This window comes from Melozone crissalis, unplaced genomic scaffold (assembly GCF_028551555.1).
Source record: "Melozone crissalis strain CALT ecotype California unplaced genomic scaffold, PUWL_Pcris_2 ptg000018l_1, whole genome shotgun sequence".
Lineage (NCBI taxonomy): Eukaryota > Metazoa > Chordata > Aves > Passeriformes > Passerellidae > Melozone > Melozone crissalis.
In genome coordinates, this window is record NW_026535796.1 from 32,766,371 (window position 1) to 32,793,704 (window position 27,334).

A 27,334-nucleotide genomic window follows, 5' to 3' on the forward strand; every position below is an offset into this window, starting at 1 on the left:
TTCTTATCCTTTTGGTATGTTACCTGCTTTGCTTTTCATTTTGTGTCTTTGCTGCTTGTGATATATCCTGTGGTGAGTACAGAGGTATTTGTTTCAAGAGACTGCATGCATTTAGAAGAGTTGCATGGTGGAAATACAGTTAAAGAGAAGATTGAGGTCCTGTTGCTGGTCATGGATGATGTTGTACTGACAACTGTCAGCTAGGCAGTGATGGTTGCTCAAGGAACACTTGGAGTAGGTTTAATGAGGTTCACTGTCTGTCAAGTGCATTATCACCTGATTCAGCCTAGCTAAGGAGACTGTTTGGGGGAAATACTTTCAGAGAGGAGAACAGATGTGTGGGTTTGAAAGAAGAGAGGAAACTTTTGTCAGGATTGATTTTGGGGGTGGGTTTTTTGTACCTTCAATTGTCTACGTTGCCTCTTCAGCTACAGAACTGTGAATGCACACAGTAGACCACACAGTAAAGTTAATTCTTCGTGAATTGTTTGTGTGATACCTTTATAAAATTATGTTCCCATTTCTGAGGCTTTAATATCCTTTACTTGGCAAGGTCATCAGTGTTCTGATCAAGACATTTTCTCATTGAGATGTGTCCACACTGCTCCTGTATTCCTTGATGTACTCAAAGTATCTGAGGTAGAGAAGGAGTTTTCTCAATTGACAGCCCATGTTTCATAACACATTGAACTCATGGGAATTTGCATTTAGGGGCACAATGAAACCTCAGATCCAATGTTTAGGTAACCTGTGTTGCACAAAATATACTGTCTGTTTGAAGTTTTCCCAAGTGTAAGTTTTTGCAAGTTTGAAATAACAGAATTTAGACATAGTATCCCAAAATTAAACACTTCCTTTAGCTTTCAGCTTTCTTAAAAGGATATATCCAACATTTCCTTTTTGTCAGTACCAAGTTGGATGATGTCTTCTCTTCACTGTGCTCCAAAAAGTATTTTTATATGTGTTTTTAGAAGGAAATTCAGTTTCTTACTTGCAGCTGTTGGCATTTTAGAGGCCTGGAGTGAACCAATAAAAATACATGTTCTTTTAAAGAACATCTATTTTTACTGGACCTTGCTAACAACTAGTGACACAGAATTCAAAAAATGTTGGCTCAAATGAATAGAAGGGCTGCATTGTTTTAAATTCTATTTTTAAAACTTTTCTTTACAGCAAGCTTACACTAAAATTTCACATGCTTTTGCTCTTATGAAAAGGAGTGCTTGCCTTTAGAATGCTGATTTAATATTTCCAAAGTAGCTCAAGTATCAAAGTTGTAATGTATAAAATGTTATTGAGACATACATAGTGTTGCTGTTTAAGACTATTATTATAATGCTTTCACAAAGAGGCTAATTGAAGATTTTTCTTCCTAGACAGCCAAGAATAAATTAGAATATCTTCTGTTAATGCATTGTTTCCAACATAGTAAAACACTTAGGTGCAAAGGTCAAATTAGATCACCATTTCTTTCAATGATGTACCAAATGGAATTCAAGCAGTATACTAGTTGAAAATGCCCCGAGGATTTTTTTCAGATATCAACACTCTCAGTAGAAATGAAATGAAAGAGAAATTACAAAATGTTCCCAAGTTTGATGTAAATGTAATCATATCAAGGTTGACTTGATAGGGAGGTTTATCCATTTAAGTTACCTGTGTTGCATCTTTACTGTGTCTTTACTTGTTCTGTGCTCTGCAAGATCCTTGAGTCCCACTGCTGCTCTTTATTTCAGTGTCCTGTCTTCACAGGAGTGGAGAGCAGAATTAAGATTGCACTCATGCTCTCAGTGGTACAATCTGCTCTGTACACCAAGATCTTTTCTCATGTTGTTAGGTTTTGCTTGTAGCATATTTTCACATGCCTTTTGGAATCAAGACAATATCATGACTATAAATTCAGGTTTTAAAGGTGATTTGAGATTTTAGTCTTTCAAAGAATATTTACTTTACATAAACTTGTGTTGTTGTCAAATTGTGAATTTCAAAACACTGTTTTGAAGAAGAATGTTGGCAAAGCAGAGCAATGTCCTGGTGATCATACATGATGTAATGTATAGTGTCTGCAGTGGTTGATTGATTTTTTTTTAATGGTGTTTAGATCACATATGCCAAGGAAAGAAATGTTGCTAGAGAAAATACTCCATAGTCTGTGTTTAGTTCTTCAATAAGAAGAACCTTTTAGCAGCACCTTCATGTCTGCAAACACATAGTTTTCATGCTGGACATGGAAAAAGAGTTGCATCTGGGATTTTGTGATTGTGTGTGTGTGTGTGTGTGTATGTGTATGTGTGATAACACAGACGTTAAATATTTTGAGTATGGGAAAATACTTAAAATCAAATGTATCTTAATATTTTTTCTGTATTACCCTATCTGTGGAAAAATATATTTTTTCTTGCAATAAAAATGAAACTTAAGAGCATTAATACGTTAAGAAAGTTTACAACAGACATTGAGAGAATTTACTAGGTCTGAAAAATTCACTGCCTTTAAAATAGGCAATCCTATTAGAAATAAGCTGAGATTTCTAACAGAAGTAATGATATGTTAATGGAATTTTTAATAGTACTTTTGAGCTCCTACAAATGTTTAAAATTTATTCAAATAGAGGATTGGATCATTCCGGTTTATATACTATACTGGATACCTGATGAACAGTATATTTTTAGGCCTTATTTTGTGTTTAAGAATTGTATGTGTTGGCATGTCTTTAAATTTCTGTCTCGAGATCCTGTAGTATTCATTATTTTACTTAGACCTCATTTGTAATTTTTTCACTTCTGAAGCTTTCTGTTTCACAGTTTTTCTTTTTTTTTCAGAGTTTACACGAGCCAGGCTTCATTGTCCCATATACTGTATTGCTCAGGAATAGGGTGCATAAAGTTCAGTTCTATGTTGTCCACAGTCACCAAGGCACGAGAGACTGACATTTCCAGGTCTTTTGAGACAGCAATGCTTACATGAGCATTATAGCACAACTCTTATTCTTTTTATTTGCTAGTGTTTTCACAAAGTGTGTATTAAAATATTTTTATCAATTAATTGTCTTTCATTCCTACAGTCTACTAGCTGTGGGCTTTGGTGATCATATTCAAACTACTGGCTTGTAATACGTTTTTGTAAAATGCTTCTCCCGGTACTCTGCTTTTCCCTAGTTCTAACTGTTATTCCCATATGTCTTCTTGGTACTTTGTCTGCTTTCTTTTTTTCTTTTCTTTTCTTTTTTTTTTTTTTTTTTTTTTTTTTTTTTTTTTTTTTTTTTGTAGAACAGGAGGGGTTTTTTGTAAGGTAAAGAACTGTCTGCAGACAACAAATTGCTCTTTCAAACCAAGGAACTGGGCAAGACCTTTATAGTTAACATAAAAAAGAGCAAAATATAATTTGGTTTTAACTTGCAGATTTTTAATTGTTAAAATAAATGCTCAACAGACAGCAGTAAGTCTACATGTGTAGGCACACGGTAGTAAGTGCTAATTTTCTCATTTTTTGTCATTAAGTTAAATATTTAAAGAAAACAATCTTGGGGAATTAGCATAACCTCTTAGTATGAAAAATACAAATCTAAAAGTTTCATCTATATTTTCTAATAAAAGGCTGGATCCTTGATTTGGGAGGAGGGTCTTTCATTTGCTTGCATTTCAAAAAGGATCAATTCTTTCCTTTACATCTGCTTACTTAATACATAAAAGCCAACATCTAGCCACATATTGGCATAACTAGGAGCAGAAATTCAATCCAACATTCTGATAAGTATCTGATACATAGCATTTTTGACATACTTTTGGACCAGGAAAAAACTGAATAATGATACACATTTTAAAAATGTAGCTTTAGTACTGTCTGGGATTGTAAGTTGCTTTTGTCTGATGCTTTCACTACTGCAGAAATGGTGATGGGGTTATTTACGGTAAGTCTTTTGGCTTGTTGAAAAGAAATATGCCCACACTCCTCTCCTTAATGGGATTCTTTCCTCGTTGCAGTGCAAACGGCTGGAGCAGGAGCTTCATCATCTGAAAGAGCAGAACCAGACTTCAGCAAACAACACGAGACATATGACTGCTGAAAACAATCAAGAACGTGCTCTGAAGGTAAATCTCCATTTCTTCTTGCAGGCAAATTAAGGTTGTAAGCCCCTGGTGCCAGCTTTCTGGGCTGCATATATCAGTTGTGTACATTTCGGCAGAAGTGAGCTATGGTGTTTGCCAACAACTGCTTCTTTAAACACAGATACAGCACCCTTCTGTTATGGTTTTATTTTATTTTGCGTTTGAAAGCAACAAGAAAAACATAACATATCCTCCAAATTATTGGGCTGGTAATTAACACTAAATTCTTGAGATCTGTCCTTGCAATATTACATTGTATAAGGTGAAGAAAACTGCAATTATTTGCCTCGTGGTACCTTTGCAAAACTAATATTTTAAAGCATGGCTGTTTGATCTGCTCCCAGCAGTGTGTGTGCTATATTAATAACATTGTTGACCGATACTACTAGTGACCACATAGTTGATACTACTATTTGCAAAAGGGTAGCTACTTGGAATTGGGAGGAGGAATAATAAGTCTTGTCAATAAGAATAAAAATGAGCAGAGAGGCGGAAGAGGGTCAGAGAAAGGACAGTGTAAAGTGACAGGTTATTGCTGCTTTGAGAAAGGGAAATTGTAATGTCAGTGGAATTGATAGCTACATAGCCTGCAATCTCACTGCTAGCCAGGATGAGAGACTGTGCCAGGTAAGATGTGCAAGCATTGTGCACACCTCTTCAGCCACTTTATTCTTAAAAATCTCTTTTATCAGTAGTGGAGATACAATACAAATACAGAAGCTATTCGGTTTATACTGTGTTGTCATTTTAAAACTGCTTTATTTAGACAGTAATATCCAAAGGTATCTCACTTACAGATAGATTTTCCTCTACCTCCTTTTTTCTATTTTTTTTTAATTTATTTGGGAAGCATCATTATACATACAACAGCATGACTGAAGCAAAGTATAAGTTAAATCCTTGTGCAGTTTGACATTTCTCACTAAGAAAAACAATAAATATAATAATAATAAATTGATAAAGGCTATGTGCCACACAAATGCTATATATTCCATGGGTTTATAATTGCCATGAAAATCTACAGTGAATATTACAAAATCAGGTGTGCAATCAGATGACTAGAAATGGAGATCATAAACATTCAGAGGCTGTTTCTGACTGCAATAACAGCATTATTTTAAATCTGGTGTCACCAAAAGTGCTTGCCAAGCATGCTACTTATTGAACATAGTATTGTTTTTCATTAATTGCAAGCTGACTTGTTTTTTTTGTGTCATTGAAAATATTGTGCAGAGAGCCTTTCTGCTAGAAAAAAGTTTTATTTAAGCTACACTTTTTGCATTTAATATTGTCTGACATAACGCTTACAGAATAATTATATTTTCAGAGCAAGAAGTGATTTGATAGTTCAGAGCGTTACTAGGATTTCATTCTAAGCCTGATATTGCTCTCCCAGCACCTAATCTTTAAAGAATTTCATTTCTGACTGTCACAGGAATTTTTTTATTTTTCAAAGTTAAAGGTTAATTGATCATAGTCTCTTAGAGATGAGAGTCTGGGGAGGAAAAAAAAACACTTTTCAATTTTTTTAAAGTTGAACTTTTTGAATATTGTAGCTCTGTAGAGTTAGTCTCAGTTCAAATTACTGTTGCCTACAGTGAGGGCAGGTCCTTTGGAATTCTTTTTAAAGGCCAGGTTGTATTCTTGACCTCGAAAACTTTAAAATGCCGCAATGAAATATTGCCAATGGTAGTTAGCTTTGATATACAGCACATGAGCATGCATCCTGACCTCATGTAAATGAAAAGCTTATCACTGACTTTTAGTGCAGCCACAGCCTGGAAACTGATGTCCAGTAAGGGGGAAGTCAGGTCAGTGACTCGCTTAGGAGTGGGTTTGGTCAGGGTTCTGGGGCTGGCTGCAAATGGCTGGGGTGCTCCTGCTGCTGTCAGCAGAAAGAAACAGCCAGCCAGAGCCCTGTGACAGGTCACACACTGCCCCTGTGAAACCCTCGTGTTCTTGGCTGTCACCTCCTGCCCCTTGTATCCGCTAAGTAGCTCTTGCGAGGCTGCACACGGAGTGCAGGTACGGACCCAAGCATCCCGTCCTGTCCCCTCTCCACTGCCTGCAGAACACCTTCTGGACATTTGTCCATTTTTAGAGAAATGGGACACATCATTTGTTTCTGTGGTACAGGGTAAATATCAACTCAGTTTTTATTGTCACCATAATCCAAGGAATTACTTTTATTTTAACCACCTCCACATGCTTACTGGGGAACTGTGCTATGTATTATTAACCTGTCCAGCGGAAGGAATCCAGGTATTTTTTCTGAGTCTTTCCAGGAAAGTTTGTATTAATGAATTTTTTTTAAAAACTGTCATTTTACTTATTCTCTTGCACTTAATTAACATTGAGGCAATCTGTTGATTCAGTTTGGCAAAAGATGTATCCTCTGGATGAGGAGTTTGATCTGCTTCAGATTTTCTTAAGGGAGTAACAGAAGTGTAAACGTCAGTTGTGGTGCAGGGACATTTGCAATCTTAACTGGATAAAAATAAAGTAATCAGGATCAGCTAGATTAGGGATGGTGTGAAAGTTTGTGATAAAAGATGAGATCATTGCCTCTAGTGAAATACACTTAAGAACAAAACCCAATAGCTATTGTTTCTTTTTTACTTTTTAAAATCATTTCACAGTAGTGAGTTGCTTGGGAGGAAAACAGTGTAAGAGCAATCCAAAAGCAACCAATTTCAATCCACTGATGTTAGGGTCTATTAGGTAAAATAATCTGCAAGCTTTCAGATTTATTTTTCAGTATATCAGTTCACAGGGCTATGCCACCCTTCTTTGAGAAAGTAGCCCTCCATGGTCGGGAGTGAGGCAAAGAGGCAGGGAGGCACATTATAACTGTGGGAGATGCGTGGTGGCAGGAATTTGGCTAGGTTTGGGATCTGGAAATCACAAGGATGATGAAATCACTCTTCTGCAGATTTTTGGTTTTTACACATTTAGATTCCATGTCACCCCTGAGGATAATGTGACAAATAAAACATATGGCACAGGTGGCATGCAGTGCACATTGTAACATGCTATTTCATCTTGCTGTGCCATAGAACATCTGCACATCTTGGTAAGACACCTTTTCTTAACTAACCTCTGCATACATGTCAGTAGTATGTGATTTAAAATTTCTATATTTTAAGTATTTATTGCATAGAAAATTCCTATAGTATTGTGGGCCATTCAGCCCCACAATACCAGACTGGCACCCCTACTTTTTGTAATATTCTTGTTGGTCATAGGGAATTGTATTAATTGACTGAAAAAGCCGATTTCAAATCTTCCCTCCAGGCAATGCCCACAGCTGCACAGAGGTCATGCAGAGAAGCATGTGGGCCCCTATTTCCATAGTTAAAGTAAAATAATCCTCTTCTTTGTGAAACCATTTTTTAAAATCTCTTATTATATTTCACATTGAATTATAGCTAAACCTTTTTGGGATAATTGCTTCCTAAGGGTCTATACATTTGCGCTCTTAGTACATTTTCATAAAATAAGATCTGAGAGTGCTTTGCAGTTCTAATGTGTCAAGGTCTATATGTGAGATTATTCATTTTTGCTTGGCCTTCATAATTAACATTTGGTCTCTACTGATTCTGATAAATGTATTCCCATAATACACAGAAACAACTGATTCAATTAAACACAGAAAAGTGGAAGAATTGCTGCTTCTTCATTATTTTTCAAATATTCATTCCTTTTGCTATTAGCTTTGTAGTGTGTAGTTTTCAAATTCAGAGTTTTCACTAATACTTTTTTTCTAAAGAAAAATAAAAATTTTGCCAGTGTACATGTCTTCTTTACTGACTTGAAGGAGAATCGGAAATAAGTCTTGTGAAACCAATAACTTAATGTGAAATTTCATGAAAAATGTTTAACTGGATTTGACTGAAATAGAGAGAAGAAACTATTTTTTTCCACAGCCCTCATCTATTTTGTAGTTTTTAATTAGGTATTATACTCTTCTCAAACCAGCTATTAATCTACTTTAAAGATCAGAAAAACATACTAGTTTTATCTTTAAGGCAAACTTTTGAAAAGAAGAGGACTATTTCATAGTGATATACAAATCAGGTGACCTTTACTGCCTAAATGAGGTTGCTCCATTGAATTATGATGTCATTTGAACTTGTAAGGGTTATTAATCTCCTTCAGGCTGGTTTAGATGTTACATCTTGTATTATGATTGGGTTTTATTTTTGTAATATCTGCCTTTCTTTTTAGTTGTTATTTTTTGTAGAATTTATACTACATGCTTTCATAGTTTTATTAAGAATATAAAAGAGTTAGAGCAAAGAAAGTGACCTGTAGGAGCCATCAGAAGTTTGTCTACAGTAGTGCTGTAAAGCAACTGTGCCTGATGTCATCTACTTTCTGCTGACATGTAAGAATCAGGTCAAGGGCAGGAAATCTCAATGCATAGCAGTTTGGTATTTGTTCCAGTGATGATGACTGTGAAGAAGCCACTTTAGAATAGTTAATTTAAGTATTCCTTGATGCCTTTCATAATTTTTATTAAGTTCTTTTTGATTCCCAGAATTTCCCAGATTCTTAGAGTAGAAACCATTTTTCCATGCTTATTTGACAGCATCAACCACAGAAACAAGTTGAGCTGACTGGTCAACCTGTCATCCATGAAGGGCATAATCACAAGAGATTCTGATGTTATAAGAGCTTAAAAAAATTTTCAAAAGCCTTAAAATGAAGTATAAAATGTTTGCTACTGTTAAAAAGCTCATGCTATTTGTGCTATTGAGGCATACAAATGGAAAAAAAAGTCCTTTCAGGTGATGTAGTCTTTATTTGCAAAAACTAATTCTAACTGATTTTAGGTTTGGTGCTTCAGAGCTGAAGTTTCATAAGTTTAATAAGTTTAGAGCTGGTTTATGGCTATAGAGCCTCTGATTTCAACAAAGACGCATGCTTTTGAAATGTAATCCAGGGAAATTTGTCTGAATCAGTGATGGCAAACCAAGAGATTTCAATCTCTTGTATTCAAATTCCAGTTCAGCATACAATTTTTTATATTTCAATAGTTATTAATTTCTTCCTTTCATAATAGTTTTACATGGGGCAGCAGAGATGACATTAATTCACTGGACCGCTGGAATGTGAGTTTGGGATGCGTCAAGGCTCAGCCACATGCAGAACACCCCCCTGCCGCCTTCAGCTCTTGTGGCTGCTGGGCTGTAGTTACTGCAGTGCTGTGGGACTGATGGAGAAGAGCTGCCGGTTTGCCTGTGTGTTGTAGTGAGCAGATGAATGGCTCTGTTGCCCGCTGGTGAGATGGGTGTTACATCTTTTTCAGCTCCTAGCTACAACGTAACTAGACGCTGCAAAGAGTTTAAAACTTGCTACTGATCCAGCTGTCGCTATGGTGGTGTTGTTTGGTGCAGGTTGCTTTTTATTTAGAGTGGTTGGTTTTCAGGTTTTGGTTTTTTTTTCAATTAATCACCATAGCAATATTCATATGTTGGGCAATCCACGCTTTTCTCAGACATTTTGTTATGAATTCCTCTGACCAATGTTCATTGTTCCCTCTGTATCTAACAAAATAGCAACCTGTGAAAGCTCAGCTCTAGAGCTCACTCTGTGGAATTAACCTAAAAGCAACCTTGCTTTTCATCCTGATATAATGTGCTGCTATCTAGAAAAAAAGTCTGCTGTCACATTTGCAAATTATTTTATAGGTGTGTTTGAAGATTGAATGCCAGCTTCATATTGGAAATGGAAGGAGTGAAGTAGATAGCAGATCTGTCTTTCAGTGAGAGGAGATACACTGTGCCCTTGGATTTACTTATGGTCTGTATCTGTTTTTCTGAAACCAAAGGAACATTTCAGGACCAATGGGAATAGTTAACAGGCTTCTAGGAGGTTATCTCCAGCAAATAATATGTTGCTACAGCTAATCCTGAAAGGATCTTCATGCTATTCTTCCAATAACTTCCATGGGGATAAAATACTGCAGGATTTGTCAAAGTAAGCAGCAATTTCTAACTTTGTGCAAGAGCTGTTTCAGTACTTCGGTTTCTTCTTCTAAGAATGATTCCTCTTACTCACCTTTCAGAAGAGTTGTTCAGGTTGTAGAAAGCCATAATGGATTCTTATCTCTCATCAATACCTACCCTAACATAGGATGTGCCCTCATTTAAATGCCTGGGCAATGTGAGAGAAAAATTTGCTACCCTGTCAATAAAACTTGTTATAAAGCACATGAGATCACTATTAATTTTTAGAGTGGATGCTTGATGAAGTTTTCATTATTAAATTGCTTTTAATTGCATAGTGGAGGTGAAAATAAAAGACTAGTAGAACTTGGAGCATGCTGCTGACAACCTGGACATGAATAAGAATGCACAAACATTTTTCTTCTGTTGCTGCTTCCTAGACACTTTATCAGACAGGGTAGACACAGTTGCAATCTTAATTGCACTGAACAGAGCCTTTGCTTTTGCTGCGCCCAGAAACACTTAATCACAAGGTCTTAAAGTATGTCACTGAGGTTAGACATAAGTCTGTTCAGCTCTTATCCATGCTAGAAGAATGATTAGTCACTTTATGACTTGTTGTTATTAAATAACACCGTACACCTCAGAGGATATCAGTGTGAGCTGTTGCATTGTACCATAAATGAATGCTAAAATGAGGCCACAGAAACTCCTGCAGAAGTCATTCTGTCCATGTTTCACTTCCACAATAATTTTCTGTGTTCATTTATCTTTAAGTTACAGTGTCTCCAAAAGCTGTTGCTACAGACTCTGACAGTTAGCCCACCAAGTCAACTGTATTTCTGGAGAGGGAGAAAATAACTCATATAATCCTGCAGTGACCAACATGCCCCCTCGAACCCAGTGGAAAAAATGTGAGCACTTGTTGACTGGTCTTTAAAGCAGTCATTAGAAATTTCCTTGGACCCAGTTGTTCTTTAGAGCCAATTTCATCATTTGTGGCTGGAGATCCTCAAGGGATGCCTCGAAGGGTTTCTCCTTCATCTGCTGTCATGTATTTTAGGAGTGTAGCAGTTTGCTTATGTGTATCCCTTACAGGCTTAGTGTATGTTTTTGACCATGAATCAGAAATCTGATCTACTAGTATCGCAATCAGTGACCAGCTTTATTAATTGGATTTTTTTAGCCATCAAGACTAGCTAGTAGGCTTTATTTAGTTATGTAGGTTTTGACAGAAAGCTGTTCACAAATGCAGTAACATTGTTAGTCTCCTCCCATCTGGTAGCTAATTTTTTAACACTGATAGATGTTTTTATTCACTGATGTAGGAAGCTTAAAGTTAGAATAATTGCTTAAATGTACCATAAGCAAATAGTACAATATTTTTCCCTAATGGAAAACATGAAAATAAAATTATGAGATGTTTGCCCTTCACTGAGAGGGAAGTTGCCCAGAACACAGGCTTCCAGAGTTCAATAAATCTGGTTTATATGTCTACCTGGGAGTTGAAAAGAAATTATGTTTGGTAACATTGTTACTTGCATGATTTTCAGCTTCTGATGACATTAAGTGGTTGTGTGGATAGATGGCAGGGACATTTGTACAGTTCTTGGTTCATGAAATCATTGCTGCAGGTGAGAATTTTGAAAGCATTCAAACCTTGGGTTGTTTTCAAATAGAAGGAAACAAATAGCCATACCCAAGTTCATGTCTTCACTTCCTTGGTTGCACTGGCCATGCCACCTTCCTGTGCCTTTGAGGCTGTCCTTTCACTGACTGCACATCTGGCATGTAAGCCCTGTGTGTACAGTGTTTTCTGAACAGCAGCTGCTCAGGATTTCTTGGACTCTGATCAAAGAAAAGACCAAACACTGATGTTTCTTACGTACTATGACCTCAAGTCTTTAAGAGTCATTTCTAAGCAAAGTAATATGGATAGAAGTGAACAATAGTTGTCCATCCTGGAAAGAGTTGAATCTGTATAATTAATAATGCTTGTCTAGAGCACTGTACCTCTTTAGCATGCTTCATATTGCTGTAAACAGCTGCCCAAGAATGGCACTGAATTCATCTTGGTAGAATGAACAAGCAATGTCTTGGCTCAAAGAGTTTGTTCATCTTGCCTGAGAAGTGTAAGTCTTTCTTCTCTCCTGTGAATAGATGCTGAACATATTTTAACCACAGCAGGTATGTTTACTGAACTTTGATTCAGTTCTAACCATTAAGGAATTCATTACTCATCCACTCTTGGTATTTGATGCCAGCTTTCATGTGTTCCACTAACAATTCCATGCAGATCTGTTGCTTTTCATTTGACTGCTTTCAAATCTCTCTTGGTACCAGATTATTCCTGACAATCTCAAACATCAACTGTTTGTATATACCACATACAGCCCTCTTTCTCGTTGGTGATGATGTGGTCATTCAAACCTTTTGGCTGAGTCTTCTATTTTTTGGCTTCCATTTCGTAGGGGGAAGTTGTCCTCCCATAAGGTCAGTCAGTGGCACAGCTTCTGATTACCAGAAGTATTATTTCTGATTAATGCAGCAGGTTCTTGGAATGCATATTGTGGTTTCAGGTGATCAAATCTGGAGTACAATTCTCGCAGTCAGGCTGCTTTCACTTCATCATTTGTGGTATGCAAGAAATCATCCCTTTCATGGTAGTAGGTTTCTATGACCATGTCAACAAGAAACTCTCATCCATGTTTTTTAATTAACCATTCTGTAGTTGTGCATATTAATTTAGCATTTTAATTTAACGTTTTCACCCATCTGCTTTTCCTTATAGCAGAATGGATCTCATTTTGTATGATTGATACATTTGACTTTCTGGTAGCTTTTTCCTTACTGAGTTACACTGCCACATAGTCTTACAGTTTGAAGGGTGCCGCATTTCAGTGTTCTGCAGGGTTTTGTCTAAACTCTGTTAAAGGACTTCAAAACCGGAACAGTTTATGGGCTTGGGTCAGATCTTAGATACATGTTTTCCAGAAATTTGTATTCTTAAATAGAGATGTTCTGAAGTTGGAGAAGATGAAACAAACTGTACAGGCATCCCATAGCCAATTATGAAGCTGTCTGCTACCTGGTCTTTTACTCCTTATCTCCATAGAGGTGACAGCCATGCCTTAAACCTGTGATAAAAAAAATTGTGTGTTCTAAAATACACTGAAATTCATCAGTATCTTGTAAATTAGAATCACAGAGTCTGATATATAAGCAAAACATACTGTAGAAACCACAGTCATGTTAGGAAAGCTGCTTATTCAAAACTGTGCAGATGTGGTCCTTAGAGTCATGGTTTAGTGGTGGACTCAGCAGTGCTGAGTTAATTGTTGCACTTGACCACAGATATCTCTTCCAACCTTTACGATTCTATGCTGATTCCCTGATTATAGGGAATATAAGATAAAATCAGAAACTCTAACTGTAGTAGTTATCTTTGTCACCATCTCCAATGGTATAATTTGTCAGCCCAGTCCTGGGTTCATTTTTCCCTTCTTTCTGCGCAGTAAAATGTCAACACTAATGCCATTATGAACCTTTCTAAGTTCTGAGGAGGTGTCATATTGCTGCACTTCAAACAGTTATTTTAAAAATTCTTTTACTTTCCTCCTAGTAGGGACCTTCATTTCAGGATTACATGGGTCAGGAATTAAGGCTATATGTTCATCTAATTCTAAAGCAATCATGAGGCCTAATGTATCAGACTTACTATAAGAAAACTAGTATTTCTTCCTTTAATTGCCACTTTCAGATACTATAAAACACATTTCCAAACTAAATTCAGAGGTTCTGAATCTGAACATACTTTTTACATAAAAAGGTAACTGCTTTCTGCTATGTTTAAAGGTAGCCTTAGCATCACTTTCTATTAACATTATGCCTAATCTGCACTGGCACAGCTTTCAAAATATCTATCAGCATTGTACCATAATAAAATTTTAAAATACCAAAAATATTTAGCCAAGTTAAGTATTTTTCATTATTGAAGGTATTAAATGATATTAATGTATTAAATTATGCTGGAGATGAGATATCAAATTTCATTTGATATCTGACCCAAGCCCATTAATGGAGAGGAGGAGTATCATGGTTATGTATTGTATTTTATTTTGTATATTTTATTCTTTCTCCATATGAGTTATGTTCTCCATGCATACAGAAAGAAGTGTGGTAAATCTTAATTTTCAATATTTTTTTCAGTGTCATACCATACACTGTTCATTTTTTATGCTGCGCAGGAAAATGATCCTGTTTTGTTTGAACAGCAACTGTAAACAAAATCTTGAGCCTGGATGCATGATGACATGCGAGTTATTTGTCCTTCAATAAAACATATAAAAGGTAGTAACCTAAGCTCTTGTGCAAAAGACAAGCTACAGGGTCATTAAATACCAAAGGTCTTGCTCTGACCCATCCATGACCTCCTTATCTGAAGCACCTCTCAGAAATGATAGAATCTACTTTAGATCTTGGGTACAGGAAACCAAGGATAGGATAAAGGATCAATATAAACATTTCAGAATTTTTGGTATTTACTAAAAAGGGATATTTGGCCTTTGTACATTTAAGTGTATCCAAATATCTGTTTAGAATTGGAGGACCTTTTCCTAGCATTTTGTATACAAGAAATCGTATGAAGTGTGCTTCAGAGTAGAAAGGGGGACAGATGCTGAAAGAAGACACTGAAACATTAGGTCTTGGTATGGTTGTAAAGCTGCAGACTGGCCTTGATTCAGAAGCCTCAAGGTCCAATATGTTTGTTGTTATTTCTAGTTTTACTGCAGTCTGGATGTCTCTCCTGTTCCCAGGTGAGCAACTTCAGGTTTTAGAGAGAGATGAATTCAAAAGTGTCTGTGTCTGACAAGTGCAGCCTGGTGCTTAGCCATCACTTACTCAGAGTCAGGAATTATTTTGCCTATCATGTTTAATTCCCATCTATTAATTTGGTCTGGTGCAAAGGCACATTTTTGATGTTAGTGCACTTGTGCTCCTAGATCACTGAGAAGCTTTTGAAAATCCCTTTTGCCCATAAATAAGAGGAAGGTTCTGATTTGACTTCCATGGCTGTGGCCACACAGAGGTGTAATGGAAAAGTGAGCTTTGCTGTTCACACACTCAGGGTGCCAGAGGGAGAGATGTGCTCCTCCTGTGCAGCAGGAGTGCAGCTCTACCCGAGCAGTATGCAGGTCAGCAGGAAAATGCTTGAAGACCAGAAGTAGAGGATGGATGAGGATTTATTTTGAACTTTTTTTTCCTTCCATGAAACTGGGCTTAATGCAGTAAATCTTTCTAATCTGCCTTCCAGTAGATCTCCACAGCTTTCCTCATGGGATTTTGAAGTGGTATCTGGACTTGGACTTTTCTCTAGGAGTCAGCTTTAGCAGAGCAAGCTCTATGTTAGGGGTCAAGTAGTAAATTTGATAATTTGCTAATTCTGAGTTTCCAGACCTTAACCTTAAAAAGCCCTGTGCAGACACCCTGGTGTACTACCTATTCAGAATTAACACAAGCACAGATAGAACTGGACATATGCTTTCACATGCCTTTTTATTATTTGAAATCTTGCAATGTGTAAAATAAAGTTTTTATCAGCAGAAGTATATCCATGTATTAGGATTTCAACTCAGCATATATTAGGTTTATCTTAATATTTAGAAACACTGCAGGACTGGCTCTGTCATGTAGCTGAATCAAAATTGTTCATTACCATTGCAGGAAAAAGAAATTGTTCACTGAAAAAGCTCAAAGAAGGTCTGATTTCTCCTTCAAAATGTGTTTGCAATTAAAACTTTTATTTTTTTGCGCCCCCAAAATTCAGTCATCTGTGTTGTTACTTCCAAAACTCAGCCTCTCTTAGTGGTAAGGTAAATATATCTTACAAAGAAAAATGAATGGAGGGTAAAATGAGAAAAGAGCTTTAAAGTCTCTAAACTTTGGGTAGGAAGCTGAAGTAACCAATGCAATTGTGTAAGTAAGTGTGTATCACATTGCTTGAACATGTTATTAATGTCTATTAGTGATAGTATTAATCTGCTGAGCAGCCAAATTTGCAATTTAAAATTAAACAAAGACCAAAATGTCATTTTTAGTTAGATTCAATATGTGAAGAAATCTTCAGGGGCTTCATTTTCTGAACTGTGTTGATTGATACTGGATTTTTCATCTCCAGAATTGATTCTCCACTGAAGAACAGATGTCATCTTTCACAGTTTTACTAGATGTATTTAGATTCCATACAGTGTCACAAATTTCCTTGTGGATCACAATCAAGATGATTATTTCAAGCTAGTTTCTTTATTAAAGAAATACCTGCTATGCTGGAGGGGTTATTAAGCTGGTCATGATGGTATGAGTAGCATGTAGAGTTCATTGTTTACAGATACTTAGACACACATTTTGAAAATTGGGAGGATTTGTTTTTAAAAAATCAATACAATTTCAACTATTTTTTTGCATTAAAAGTAGCATTTGGACGAGGTTTCCAAACACTGAAGCAGATCTTGTGTATATCTGCATATGGACCAGATCCTGTGCACATGCACATGTCACAGTGACAGCTGCAGTGCACTTCTGCTGACAGTAATAGTTATTGTTGTAGCATATAAATTTTGAGAGAAAAATGAAGCTTTTCTTGCATTGACCTTGTAGCTTGTGAATTCCACGTGTACTTAAATGGGACTATGTCCTAAATCTCTAAAGCCTTAGGTTATTATACACACATATGGACTAGTAAGAAATAGAGATCAGGGGAAGTTCTGTTAAAATTTGTTTTCATAAACTAACTGTCTTACACGATACAACAAGATCTGGTGAGAGTACCTTGGTGCTTTGCTAGTTCTTTCACAAGAGCTGAGGCCAGGAGACATTTTAACAGGAAAAAATCCTTGATGTAAATATTAAAGAATCTATTATCCTTTCTCAGGATAACAGATAAACATATCCCTCCAAAACCTTTCCCTACAAAAGCTCATTAAGATCATCTCTACCTTAACTATGTTTCTTAATGAATTCTTTGGATCTGTAATCCTTCACCCCATCTTCTGAAAAGATGAAACTATTTAACACAGTTTCTAGTTTTAAAATGGAACTCAGTTTGCCTCACTTTTCAGTGGTGCTTACTCTCACTAAACTATTTGAATACATTACTTGTTGTTAGCTAGATGCATTTCAAAGACCTGAGATTTCAAACCTTTTTCTTGTGCATAGTCTGGAGGAGAGACTTAGTATACCAAGCATCTTTTTTTTCCTCTTTTTTTTTTTTTTTTTTGCAAGATTTTAACCATTTAAGAGTATAACATAAAATTGACTGATTTTAGTTGGTTATCTGTTCCTGTTTTTGACAATTGAGCAGCAGTTGTTGGAGGACAGTGGCTGAATGACTGGGAAGCAAGTGACTGAAATCTGAGAAATACTGTTGATAACTCCTTCCCTTTGGAATTGCTATGTAACAGTAACAACAAAACCACTCATTTTCCAAACTAGATAAAATAAAATCTGTTTATCTAGCCTGTTAAATCTGGGTGCCAGCTTTCAAGCAGATGACGTTTTAAGCTCTGTAGATGCTAAATCCTGAAACATTTGGTCTATAAACAAAAAGCTGACATCAAATATAGCATCACTGCTACACATAGTAATGGTGTATGTATGCTGCATTCACACAAAATAGGGAGATGATTGCTTTTTTGTATGTTGCTTAGGGTTTTTTTCTTATGTTAGAGTATTAAAACAGATATTAAATTTTATCATTAATGCAGTGCGTGGTCTCTCTTCAAATCCCCTTAATTACAGATTGACTCCAAGGATTACACAGCATGGATTTTAATTTTAACTGAAACAAAAAGAAAAGCTGCTTAAAAATTATTCTTGCTGAGTGACTTGTTGGACCACAAAACAATTTTAACATCTTTTGACAAGTGTTGTCAAATTTTAAATATTAGAACTGAGTTCACCTTCAAACTCCAGTTGTATCATGTCTGCTTCCCAAATAATATGTTTTATTAACTTTGTCCTCACAAAGGAATGTCTGCTTCTGATATTTTTGTTTTTCCAGTTATTTTTTAGGAGGAAAAGACTCACAGTCTTGCTGAGATATGTTTATGTTTGAAGAAAGTTACATCAGACATCATATTTCTTTTCTTTGGTAATTAGAGAAAAATTACCAGGCAGAATTGATGTAGCAGCAACAAATTTATTTCACACTCTTACATTGTTTCCTTTCTGACCCCTATCTTTAGAATTTAAAGCTCTAAAAGCTTCATTCTGTCCTGAAGCATAGAACAGCAGGTCTGAGTCCAGAAACAACATTTTTATAAATTGGGGCCTAATCCAGTAAGCCTCACTCAGGAAGGTACCTATTATTCCTCTGAGTAAAATCAGATGATCAGGAATCAGTTTTTTATCAGTTTCTTGTGGGGCTTCTTTCCCCCATTTCTTAAAGGACAAAATCGGCTTCCCAGTTTGTTTCATAAAGTAGAACTCACTTGTCACAGTTACAGCTTACTAGTATTTTTTTGTAGTTTTACAGTATATTTACTCCTGTTTTTTTAAGGCACACACACACACACACAAAAAAAAGAAGTTGCTCTCCAGAGCTGCATCAAATAACTGCTCAAAGCTGAGTGTACACAACTTCTTGTGAAGTAGACATAGATGAAAACACTGTCCTGTCTCAAAATGGGGATACAAGTTTCTTGCTTTAAAAATCAGCTTGTTTTGTGACTGAGTAATAACTGTGAATACAAAAGACCGGAGGAATGAGAAATTAGCTTTTGGCCAGGGGGTCACCATAGTGCTGAGGGATAAATCTGTCATTGTGTTTGATGGTAGTTCGTTAGTGGTTTGATAAAGTTCCCCCAACTCAGTTCGTTTGCTTAAAGCATATTTCTAAGACTTCACAGACCTGCAGGTAAACAACACCATTATTGCTGCATCTTTTTACAGGGTGAAATTTTTGCACTTAAAAAGGGTTGTTTCAAAAAGCTTTCTTCTCCTTTTTTAGCTGTCTCTGTATTGTTGCTATGAGAATGTTCAATGGTTTTCTCCATTATTGTACTAGTGCACTTTTTTTTTAATGGTTCAGATTAAACGATGTTGTTTTGCCAAGCATAAATCCCTCCTGTTTTAGCAGGAAGGTATTTCTAAGGCAAAGCAATGAACAAGGTAATTTATACACATTATTGTTTGGTTTAATTTGTCTATTATGTGTAATAGTCTCAATGGTATATGATTTTCATGTCATGTGTGCTTAATGCAGATGCCAGAAATAGCAACAAATGAGGCGAAATAGTGTAGTTTAATAAGTGTGTTTGTGTGTGTGATTTCTTCTAAGTATTTGTTAGGTAATGCACAGCACTGTGAGTGATGCTGGCAGCTGGCAGAAGTTTGATGCTTTATATTTGCTATGGTTGCATTTTCTTGGCCGAGCTTTAAATGCAGTATTGCTTAGATTTAATAAAAAACTACACAAAGTAGTTCATAATTTTGGTCAAAAATTAGATAAAATGCCTTAAAAGAAATAAGGATGACTGATTTTTAGTACAAACTTCAATTTTGCAAGTCACCTTTTGTGGCCTGTTTAATAAGATTGTGAACTCTTTTGAATGCCTGGTGAAGTTAACAGGGGATGAGGCAAGCTGTTCAGACAGATCCTTTAATAAATAACACCATCTCTTTACCACAGTGGACAAAATCTGGAAAAAAGAAAAATCTCACTTGTGTCCTAACATAAATAAATGTATGCGTGAGTGCTGTCTGTCTTATGAAGTCGTTTGTGTTTGTTTAAGTTGGAGCACAGAACACACAGTAAGTCTGGTGTCTGGTTTTTGAAACCGGGGTGTGTGTAAGCGTCTACATCAAAAAGAAAATCATTCTGGAATCTGAAGGCAGAGGCTGGAAAGAAAAATCATCCTTTACAATAAGTAAGACCTGCTTTTGGCATATGTTAACTTTTCAGCAATGTTATACCTTTGCAATCCATTCGCCATTGGTATAGCTCTGAGGGTTGCGCTGCTTTGAGTATAAGATTTCAGGATTTTTGCTGGAGCTGGATTTTGATGTTTAGATTATGAACTATCTGTATTTTGGGGCTAGGAGTGTTGATAGGGTTATTAGTTTCAGCCCAAGTGTAACCATCTCTGTGTTGTTTAACAGGTTTTCAGAATTAAATTGTAACTGTCGGTGTTTGCTTCATTTTTTGCTAATATATTAATTTTTTCTCCCCACACTCCTCAACTGCATAAGTGAGTAGGGGCTGCATAATTTCTGGGGACTTGTTCTGCTTTTGCTTTCCATACTTTAGCTAGCCATACTTCATGGCAGTTAACAGGATGGGCTCTTTTCTGGAACAGCTAATTTACAAGCAAGTACTTTTCCAGTTTTGTATATATTCTTGCACAATAATCAAAAAACCCAAGGTTTGTTCTTTTGGTTTGGGGGATTTATGGCACTCTTTTGTTGTTGTTAAGTTTTTTATTTATTCTTTTATCCACTGGATTAAATCTCGTTTCGCTATTGCAAAATCCCCTCACTGTCTTTTTAGTTGAACCTCAATCATAAAAACAAGGAACCGGAATTACATTTGAGGAAGGATATGTTCAACTTGAAACATAGTGCTTGCAGGTAATTCAGTGGACACTGAAAATAAACTAATTAGAAATAGAATGGCTCTTTATTTTATGTGACTGATTTGGAGTTGGCTATATCTGAAAAGGAATGAAAAAATGATCTCTTTGCTTGAGACTTGCCAAACAATGCTATAAGCTCCAAGTTATTTTGAGGTGGTGAAAGGTGAAACATTTGGCATGTTCTTTTTGGGTAATGCTTTAAAAAAGAGAGGGCGGGAAAGAGGCGTTGCCACATCAGAGTTAAGGGTGTTTGTGGTTGTCCATGACAGCGCTCCAGTTTTAAAACACCTGTGTTTACTTTCCAGCTTTTCTCAATCGGCCTGAAAGTGGCCTAAGAATGGCACAGACAGACCTGCAGTGTGTCTGTGTTGCCTTTGCAACACACACACACACACAAAAGAAAGGAAAAAAAGACAGAGATAAATCTCTTGTTATGCAGCTAATCATTAACAGCATTTTTGTGCCTAGCTGAAAACATTTTGAACTTTTCTAGATTTTTTTAGTCTATCAGATAGTGCCTGTATTTTTCCCTAATCTATTAAGCTGCATTTTTATCTTTGCTGTCTTGTTTTCTAGCAAGAATAAAATAAGCTGAATGTTGCTTAGTGGTAAATAATAATACTGGTAAATAATAACAAAAACCAGTGGTTTTGTTGCAAAGTGATATTTCATTCCAGTATTTGGAAATATGTTTACCAGTACTCTACTTTAAAAGCAAACACTGAAAAAAGAATAAAAAACTATGCACAGTCCTCCCTTTACTACCCTCCCTGAAAAAAAGAAGGTTGTCTTACAATTTTTTCCTGTGTAGAGTTTTTCATAAAATCCTAGTGTTTGATGTGTGTTGATCTTCTGCAATGTTAATTTACAACATAAATACAAACTAAGATATCACTTTATTTCAGTGCTTATTTTGAAATTTGAAAATCATTTGTGGATCGGTATTTAAGACATTCATCTGATGAGAAGCATATTTTATACTACTGTTCCAAATTTATTTATTATTACCTTTTTAAATTGTTCATGTTTTACAAACTTTCTTAGTTTTTTTAAACAAACCCTCATTTGCTTTTTCTAGCATTTTTTAAATTGATGCAATATTTCTTCTGCCTTCTACTTCAGACGATATGTATTCCATTCTTGTTAATAAAAATACATCTGTTTCATAATTATGTTTGTTTTTCATGGTGGATCACTCCATATAGGTCAGGTTTTGTTTCCTGAAAGTGGGGGGAAAGGCAAAAGAAAATCAAAGAAAATATAATGCTGATACAGGAGCACAGGTAATTTCTCCCTTAGACTTTTTCAAATTGTGAGTTTATTAGATTCAAAGTCAGTGTATGGGGATCAGCAATATGAAGCCCCTTGACCAAGATGTATAGCCTAACTAGAGCACAGTTCATTTAATACTGGTTGGTCTAACACAATGACTCAACAAAACAAACTGGGAATGTGCCAAATCCTCTTCAGATCAGGAACCTCTAATAATCTGAGAAATTATACCAGACTGAACTCTCTTGGCAAAACACAGCAGGGCACCCACCTTGCCATGGCTTTCCCAAGGGGCAGGAGCAGCAGTACGGGTGCCTGCTCTGACAAAGCTGGCTCCTGCAAAACACACAGCGCACTCTCAACTGACTGCAAGGGAAGGTGTTCAAAAAATAAGGGCATTAACATTCCCTTTTTTTCAGTGTTTCTACAAGAAGATCTGGAGGATATTCACCTGAATCTGCTCTGAGCACAGGGAAGAGCTTGTGAGGTAAATCCTCACCTGAGTATCTGCACAGTTGTATCACTGAAATTCTCACAGGAGCAGCATTCTTTCATTTCAGTAAAGGACATAAACCAGTACCTTGACAAAAAAACGAGGGGCATAGAGTTCACATAATTTAATCCAGACTGCCCTAAATTATATTTCTAATAGATAAGAAAGTTGTCACATTTATTAAATTACCAGGTGTAGCTGTGTGTGGATGTGTTTTAAAATCAAGCTGGATAATGTGAATATGTGAAATGGGAAGAAAAGGCTTTCTGCATATAATATTTTCTGGAGGCAATACTGCAGTATTGATAAGAGGGAGACAAATATGGTGTTCAAAATATGTCTAAGTGGTTCAGATACCTATCATCTCTCAAGACTTTCAATGATTTTTAGGTATCTAACCCACTTATGGTTGTTGAAATCCCATTAAATACCTATCTTGATCTGCTTCAGGACTTCTATAAATCTAATGGTCTCTTTTCACTTTTTTACATGTCTTAAAATTACTCCCTGCTCCTTCTAAAGGCTGATGGTTAAATAAAAGCAAAATTAAAGACAGCCAGTTTCTGGCAGTTAAAATTTGAATGTTCTTAAAAAATGGAATTACCCTCATGAAATATATTTATTCAGTATATCCTTGTGACCATCTAGTTTTAGTATTACTGGACCAGTGAAATGCCACTTTCACTACAAATGTAAGACAAAATCAGGCAACTATCCAAGAAGTCATAATTATGTGAGCTGTAGACCAATTGTCTTGCAAGGGGTTTGTACACAAATGGGTACACTTGTGGTTGTTCAGACCAGCCATAGAAGACCTGTCTCTGTTTAGCAGTGTCAGGGTGTTTGAGCTATAAATACATGATACCTAGCATATTTCCTGGGAATACTTACAAATAGATGCTTGAAAAGGGCTTGTGTGGTCATTTGTAGTGAGTCTGCAAAAAGGGTTTTGGGATCCCTCCTAAATTTGCCAGACTTTGCACATATTCTGTTCCTGTACTGTAATAGCATCAATATTGAAAGAAATCTTCTATTTTAAGACAATACAGCCAAAAATGGACAAATTCAGAAGTTACAGTCTCTTAATCTTTGAGGTTTTTCATCCTACTCAAGAGTGCATTTGACACCACAGGTCTTGTATATCTTGCTACCGCTGAAATATCGCTGGTCACCCACTTCTGTTTTGTCAAGGCCTGTGTGCTGGCAAGATTGCTTGTACCATCTTGCTTTTAGTCACTTTACACCTTTCTGATCCAGGGATAAGAAAACATCTTAGAAGGTAGGATGTACTTTCATCAGCTTCAGCACCACATTTTACGGTTTTTCAGGCATATCACATCCTCAGAGGAGGAATGTCTGTTTCTGCATGGACCACATGGTGTTGTCTTACCTGGCCCTAATCAAGGTGCAGTTGGAGGGAAGCCAGACAGTTTATTTGGCTTGTTTTTAAAATATGTCACTATGTGAGATTTACAACTCAGATCTTATTTGTAAACATCATCCAGTGGATTTGGTTTCTCTGTTCAGCCCTTGGTTTTGGGAAGTTGCTTTCTTAACCACCTGACACATCAGCTGCTACCTCTGATACTGTCCAGGAAGTTGCCATCTTCAAAGTCTTTAGTGATATGTATACTTAATTTATAGAAACTGTGGGTCTTCCACTCACTGTAAAAACTCAAAAATTCATCTACCTTTTTCACTTTTCAAGCAGAGACTCTCAACATGAATGAGAAGAGATGGAGATGTTCATGTATGCTCATTAGGCCTGTGTTTGCAGTAATCGTGTATATAATCCATGGGAAACAACTGTTTAAAAATGTTCTGGTTTGTAAATATGAGGCTCATCTTCATCTTCTTGATGACCTTTCACTGTTCTGTTCTTTTTCTGTGTACCTATGTGACTAGAAGCCTTCTGTGGTCTTTAGATCTCAGCCTTCTGGAGAGAAATGATTTCTTGAGAGAACAGTACATGAGACGTGCTTTAATTTTAATGTACTTTTAATATGGAAAAAATAAAGAGAATTTTAAAAAATATTGAGGAAACAGGGAGTTTTAGCCACATTTCCCTAAGAAAATAAGGAATATATGATTATGCAGTCCTTTTTTTTTCACCTTCTGATTTTTAGCTACTTTCCTCAAAATCTGACAGAAGAATAATGACTGGACTCAGAAAGGGGTTTTTCTCTTCTACTCAGTTGCCAGTTTTTGTGGAACTCCTAATGTACCACTCAAGGGGAAGTTCAGGCAGACTTTATCAGTAGGCATTACTGTTTGGTAGAAGGCAGCAGTGCAACAGGTTATCAGTACTGTCCAAATGATGGACCAAAAAGTTACACAGAGTGAGCTGGAGGTATTGAGCTGGAGGTATTGCAGTAGAACGCTGTAAAGTTTGTGGGTAGAATCCATTAATTTTATGTGGACATTGGAAGGAATATGAGGTTGGGGAAGAGAGGCTGGTACAGGATAGCTTACTTGATTTTTATCCTGTTTTTAGAGAGATCCTTTTGCCTATGGAACTAGAAAACTTTTAATGTCATTATAAACTTTTTGGTTGATTGGTTGGTTGGTTTTGGTTTGCTTGTTCTATATAGGGAAATACTGCCTCCAGTAGCGGAACTGCAAATTTTAAATGTATCAAGGCTAGTACAGCCACGAAGAGCTTCAATCATTTCTTTCCATTACTCTTTTTATGCTACATTTAAAGTGATGACATTAGGCCTTGAAGGAGTTTTAACTTATCAAATTAAAGTCTGTACCTTTCATTAGTTTCTAATGACATGAACACTAACTCATCTCTGGGAGTTTTGGGGGGAGTAGTGAAAATTAAAAGAGGTGGCACTTGAATTATGTTGATGTTGAAAAGATACTGGCACCAAAACCACCTTTAAAAGTTTTAGGCTCATTCACCTTTGTGGTCAGACATTCATTCAGTGGCATTTCTGACTTTGAAAAAACATTTAAAAAATAATTTAAAAGATGTTAAAGTCAAAGAAGTGAGTATGATTTTCAAATCTTAGAATAATAACACTTATTTGTCTTTAGAAGAATATCCCATTTAATATGGGGATACACGTTGTTTAAGATACACATTGTTTAAGTGAGTACTTTTAAACAGAAAGGTTCATAAAAGTGAAATATAAAAATAAATCACAGAAATTCTGTCACACAAAAGAAAATGAGATATGAATAAATATTTATCTTTATTTTTATTCTTGCATTATGTTCTGCTCTTTCCATCTTTTGACCTACCTCTGAGAAGTACATTGAGCTGCATTCTTCTGTTCCATATTTCCACACAAATTATTACTTCTGTCTTCTCACTTTTTATACCACACCTTCAACATCATGTAGGTTTCTTCTATTCCCCATTCTCAAATTCTTTTTCTTTTGTCTCTCTTCATTGTTTTCTTTACTTTATCCTTCCTTTTTTTAGTCTGAATGTTTGTTTCTTCCTCATCTGTCTCAGCCGCTTCACTAAGACACCAAGACCCCAACCACCCTCAAAGACCTTTGTCCTTAAGAACTGTACCTAGATACTGCTGTTTTCCTGTGTGTTGGCTTTAGTTGTTCTGTGAAGCAGAAAGATTACTTCAGGTCTCCACTAATCAAATGGAAAAGGGATGACATGAGCAAAATGTGAAAAGCTCATTGGTAGCCTCTGGAGAAATATTGCATTCAAAGTTGACAAATTGCAGGGGATTTAAGGAGTGCATGATAGGGCAAGCAAATAGCCTTGCTTTCAGCAAATTTAGTCATCAGAACATTTTCCTTCCTTTCAGGAAGACAATAATTATGAGTATTGTGTATTTGCGCAATTGTACAGGGTTATTTGGTATACATGCAGAATGCTACACTGAGGTAGCCAGTTAATCAAGAGTTAACCTCAGTTCTGGCATTTCTGAAGCAAGCATCTTCATTTACTCCCCTTTCCCCTGAAACAGTATGTTAACATTTTTCATTACAGGATCATGTGTGCTTTATTTCACAGCATTCCTGCTCCACACAGTATCCAGAGAACAGCCAATCAATATATTTTTTTATCTTCTTTGTTCATTATGTGTGCCAATCCCTTGTTTACTGGATACTGTTCAAACCTTTCCCTGAAAACAGAATTTTGAGCAACCATCATGGGGATTTTCTCTAGTATTCAATGTTACAGAAACCAAAGGCTTAATAAACAATGATTTAATGTATTATTGCAGAAATGCTTTCTTTGTGCTGTGTGAGGAAATCAAGGCATGAAAAATCCAGGGTCAAAAATACCCACAAATTTTGCATGCCTGTTTAAGATGTATAAGACTTACATTTTAGAATATTTATCATTGTAAATTCCTAACACTTAAGGCCAAGACCAAAAGATATTTTTATGTCATTTAGTTGGCCTTCTGAATATCATAGGTCGTTGATTTCACCGGTTGCCACTGTGTTGAGCCTAGGAATTTATGGGGGTTTAGAACCTGCTTTCCAGAAAGATATCTAGGTCTGGTGTAAAAATTTAAAGTGGAGAGACCACCATTTCCTGTTGATCATTTATTCCAGTGATTCAAGTTGCTCCTACTCAACCTGATTAAAAATTCCTTCACACACTGTATTTTCTGTCCATTTATCAAGGGACAATGAGAATCGGTAGCAACATAAAACTATTCCATTCCTGATTCGTGTTCAAAATTAGCACATGGCCTCAGGGGTTTTTATAATCTGAACAGACTAAGTTCCTTCACTGCATGCCTTTTTCTATAGTGCTTGCATTACTGGTGTGGCTCTCTTCCACATCTTCTCTAGGTTTTTATCATCCTTTTCTTTTCAAATTTGGACACAAATGCATTTTTATGTCTTTGTTTCTCAGTGTCATACATAAAATCAAGTCACCTTAATGGC

At 36.2% G+C, this 27,334-nt stretch overlaps 1 protein-coding gene across 2 annotated transcripts in view; it reads left to right on the plus strand.

The window, feature by feature from the left end:
• Window positions 1-27,334, plus strand: part of MIPOL1 (mirror-image polydactyly 1) — a 176,854-nt gene that overhangs the window by 80,325 nt on the left and 69,195 nt on the right. For both annotated transcript variants that reach the window (XM_054276183.1, XM_054276182.1), the window contains one exon: window positions 3,984-4,091. In XM_054276183.1, coding sequence (XP_054132158.1) covers window positions 3,984-4,091 — 108 coding nt within the window. The remainder of the gene's footprint in view (window positions 1-3,983; window positions 4,092-27,334) is intronic.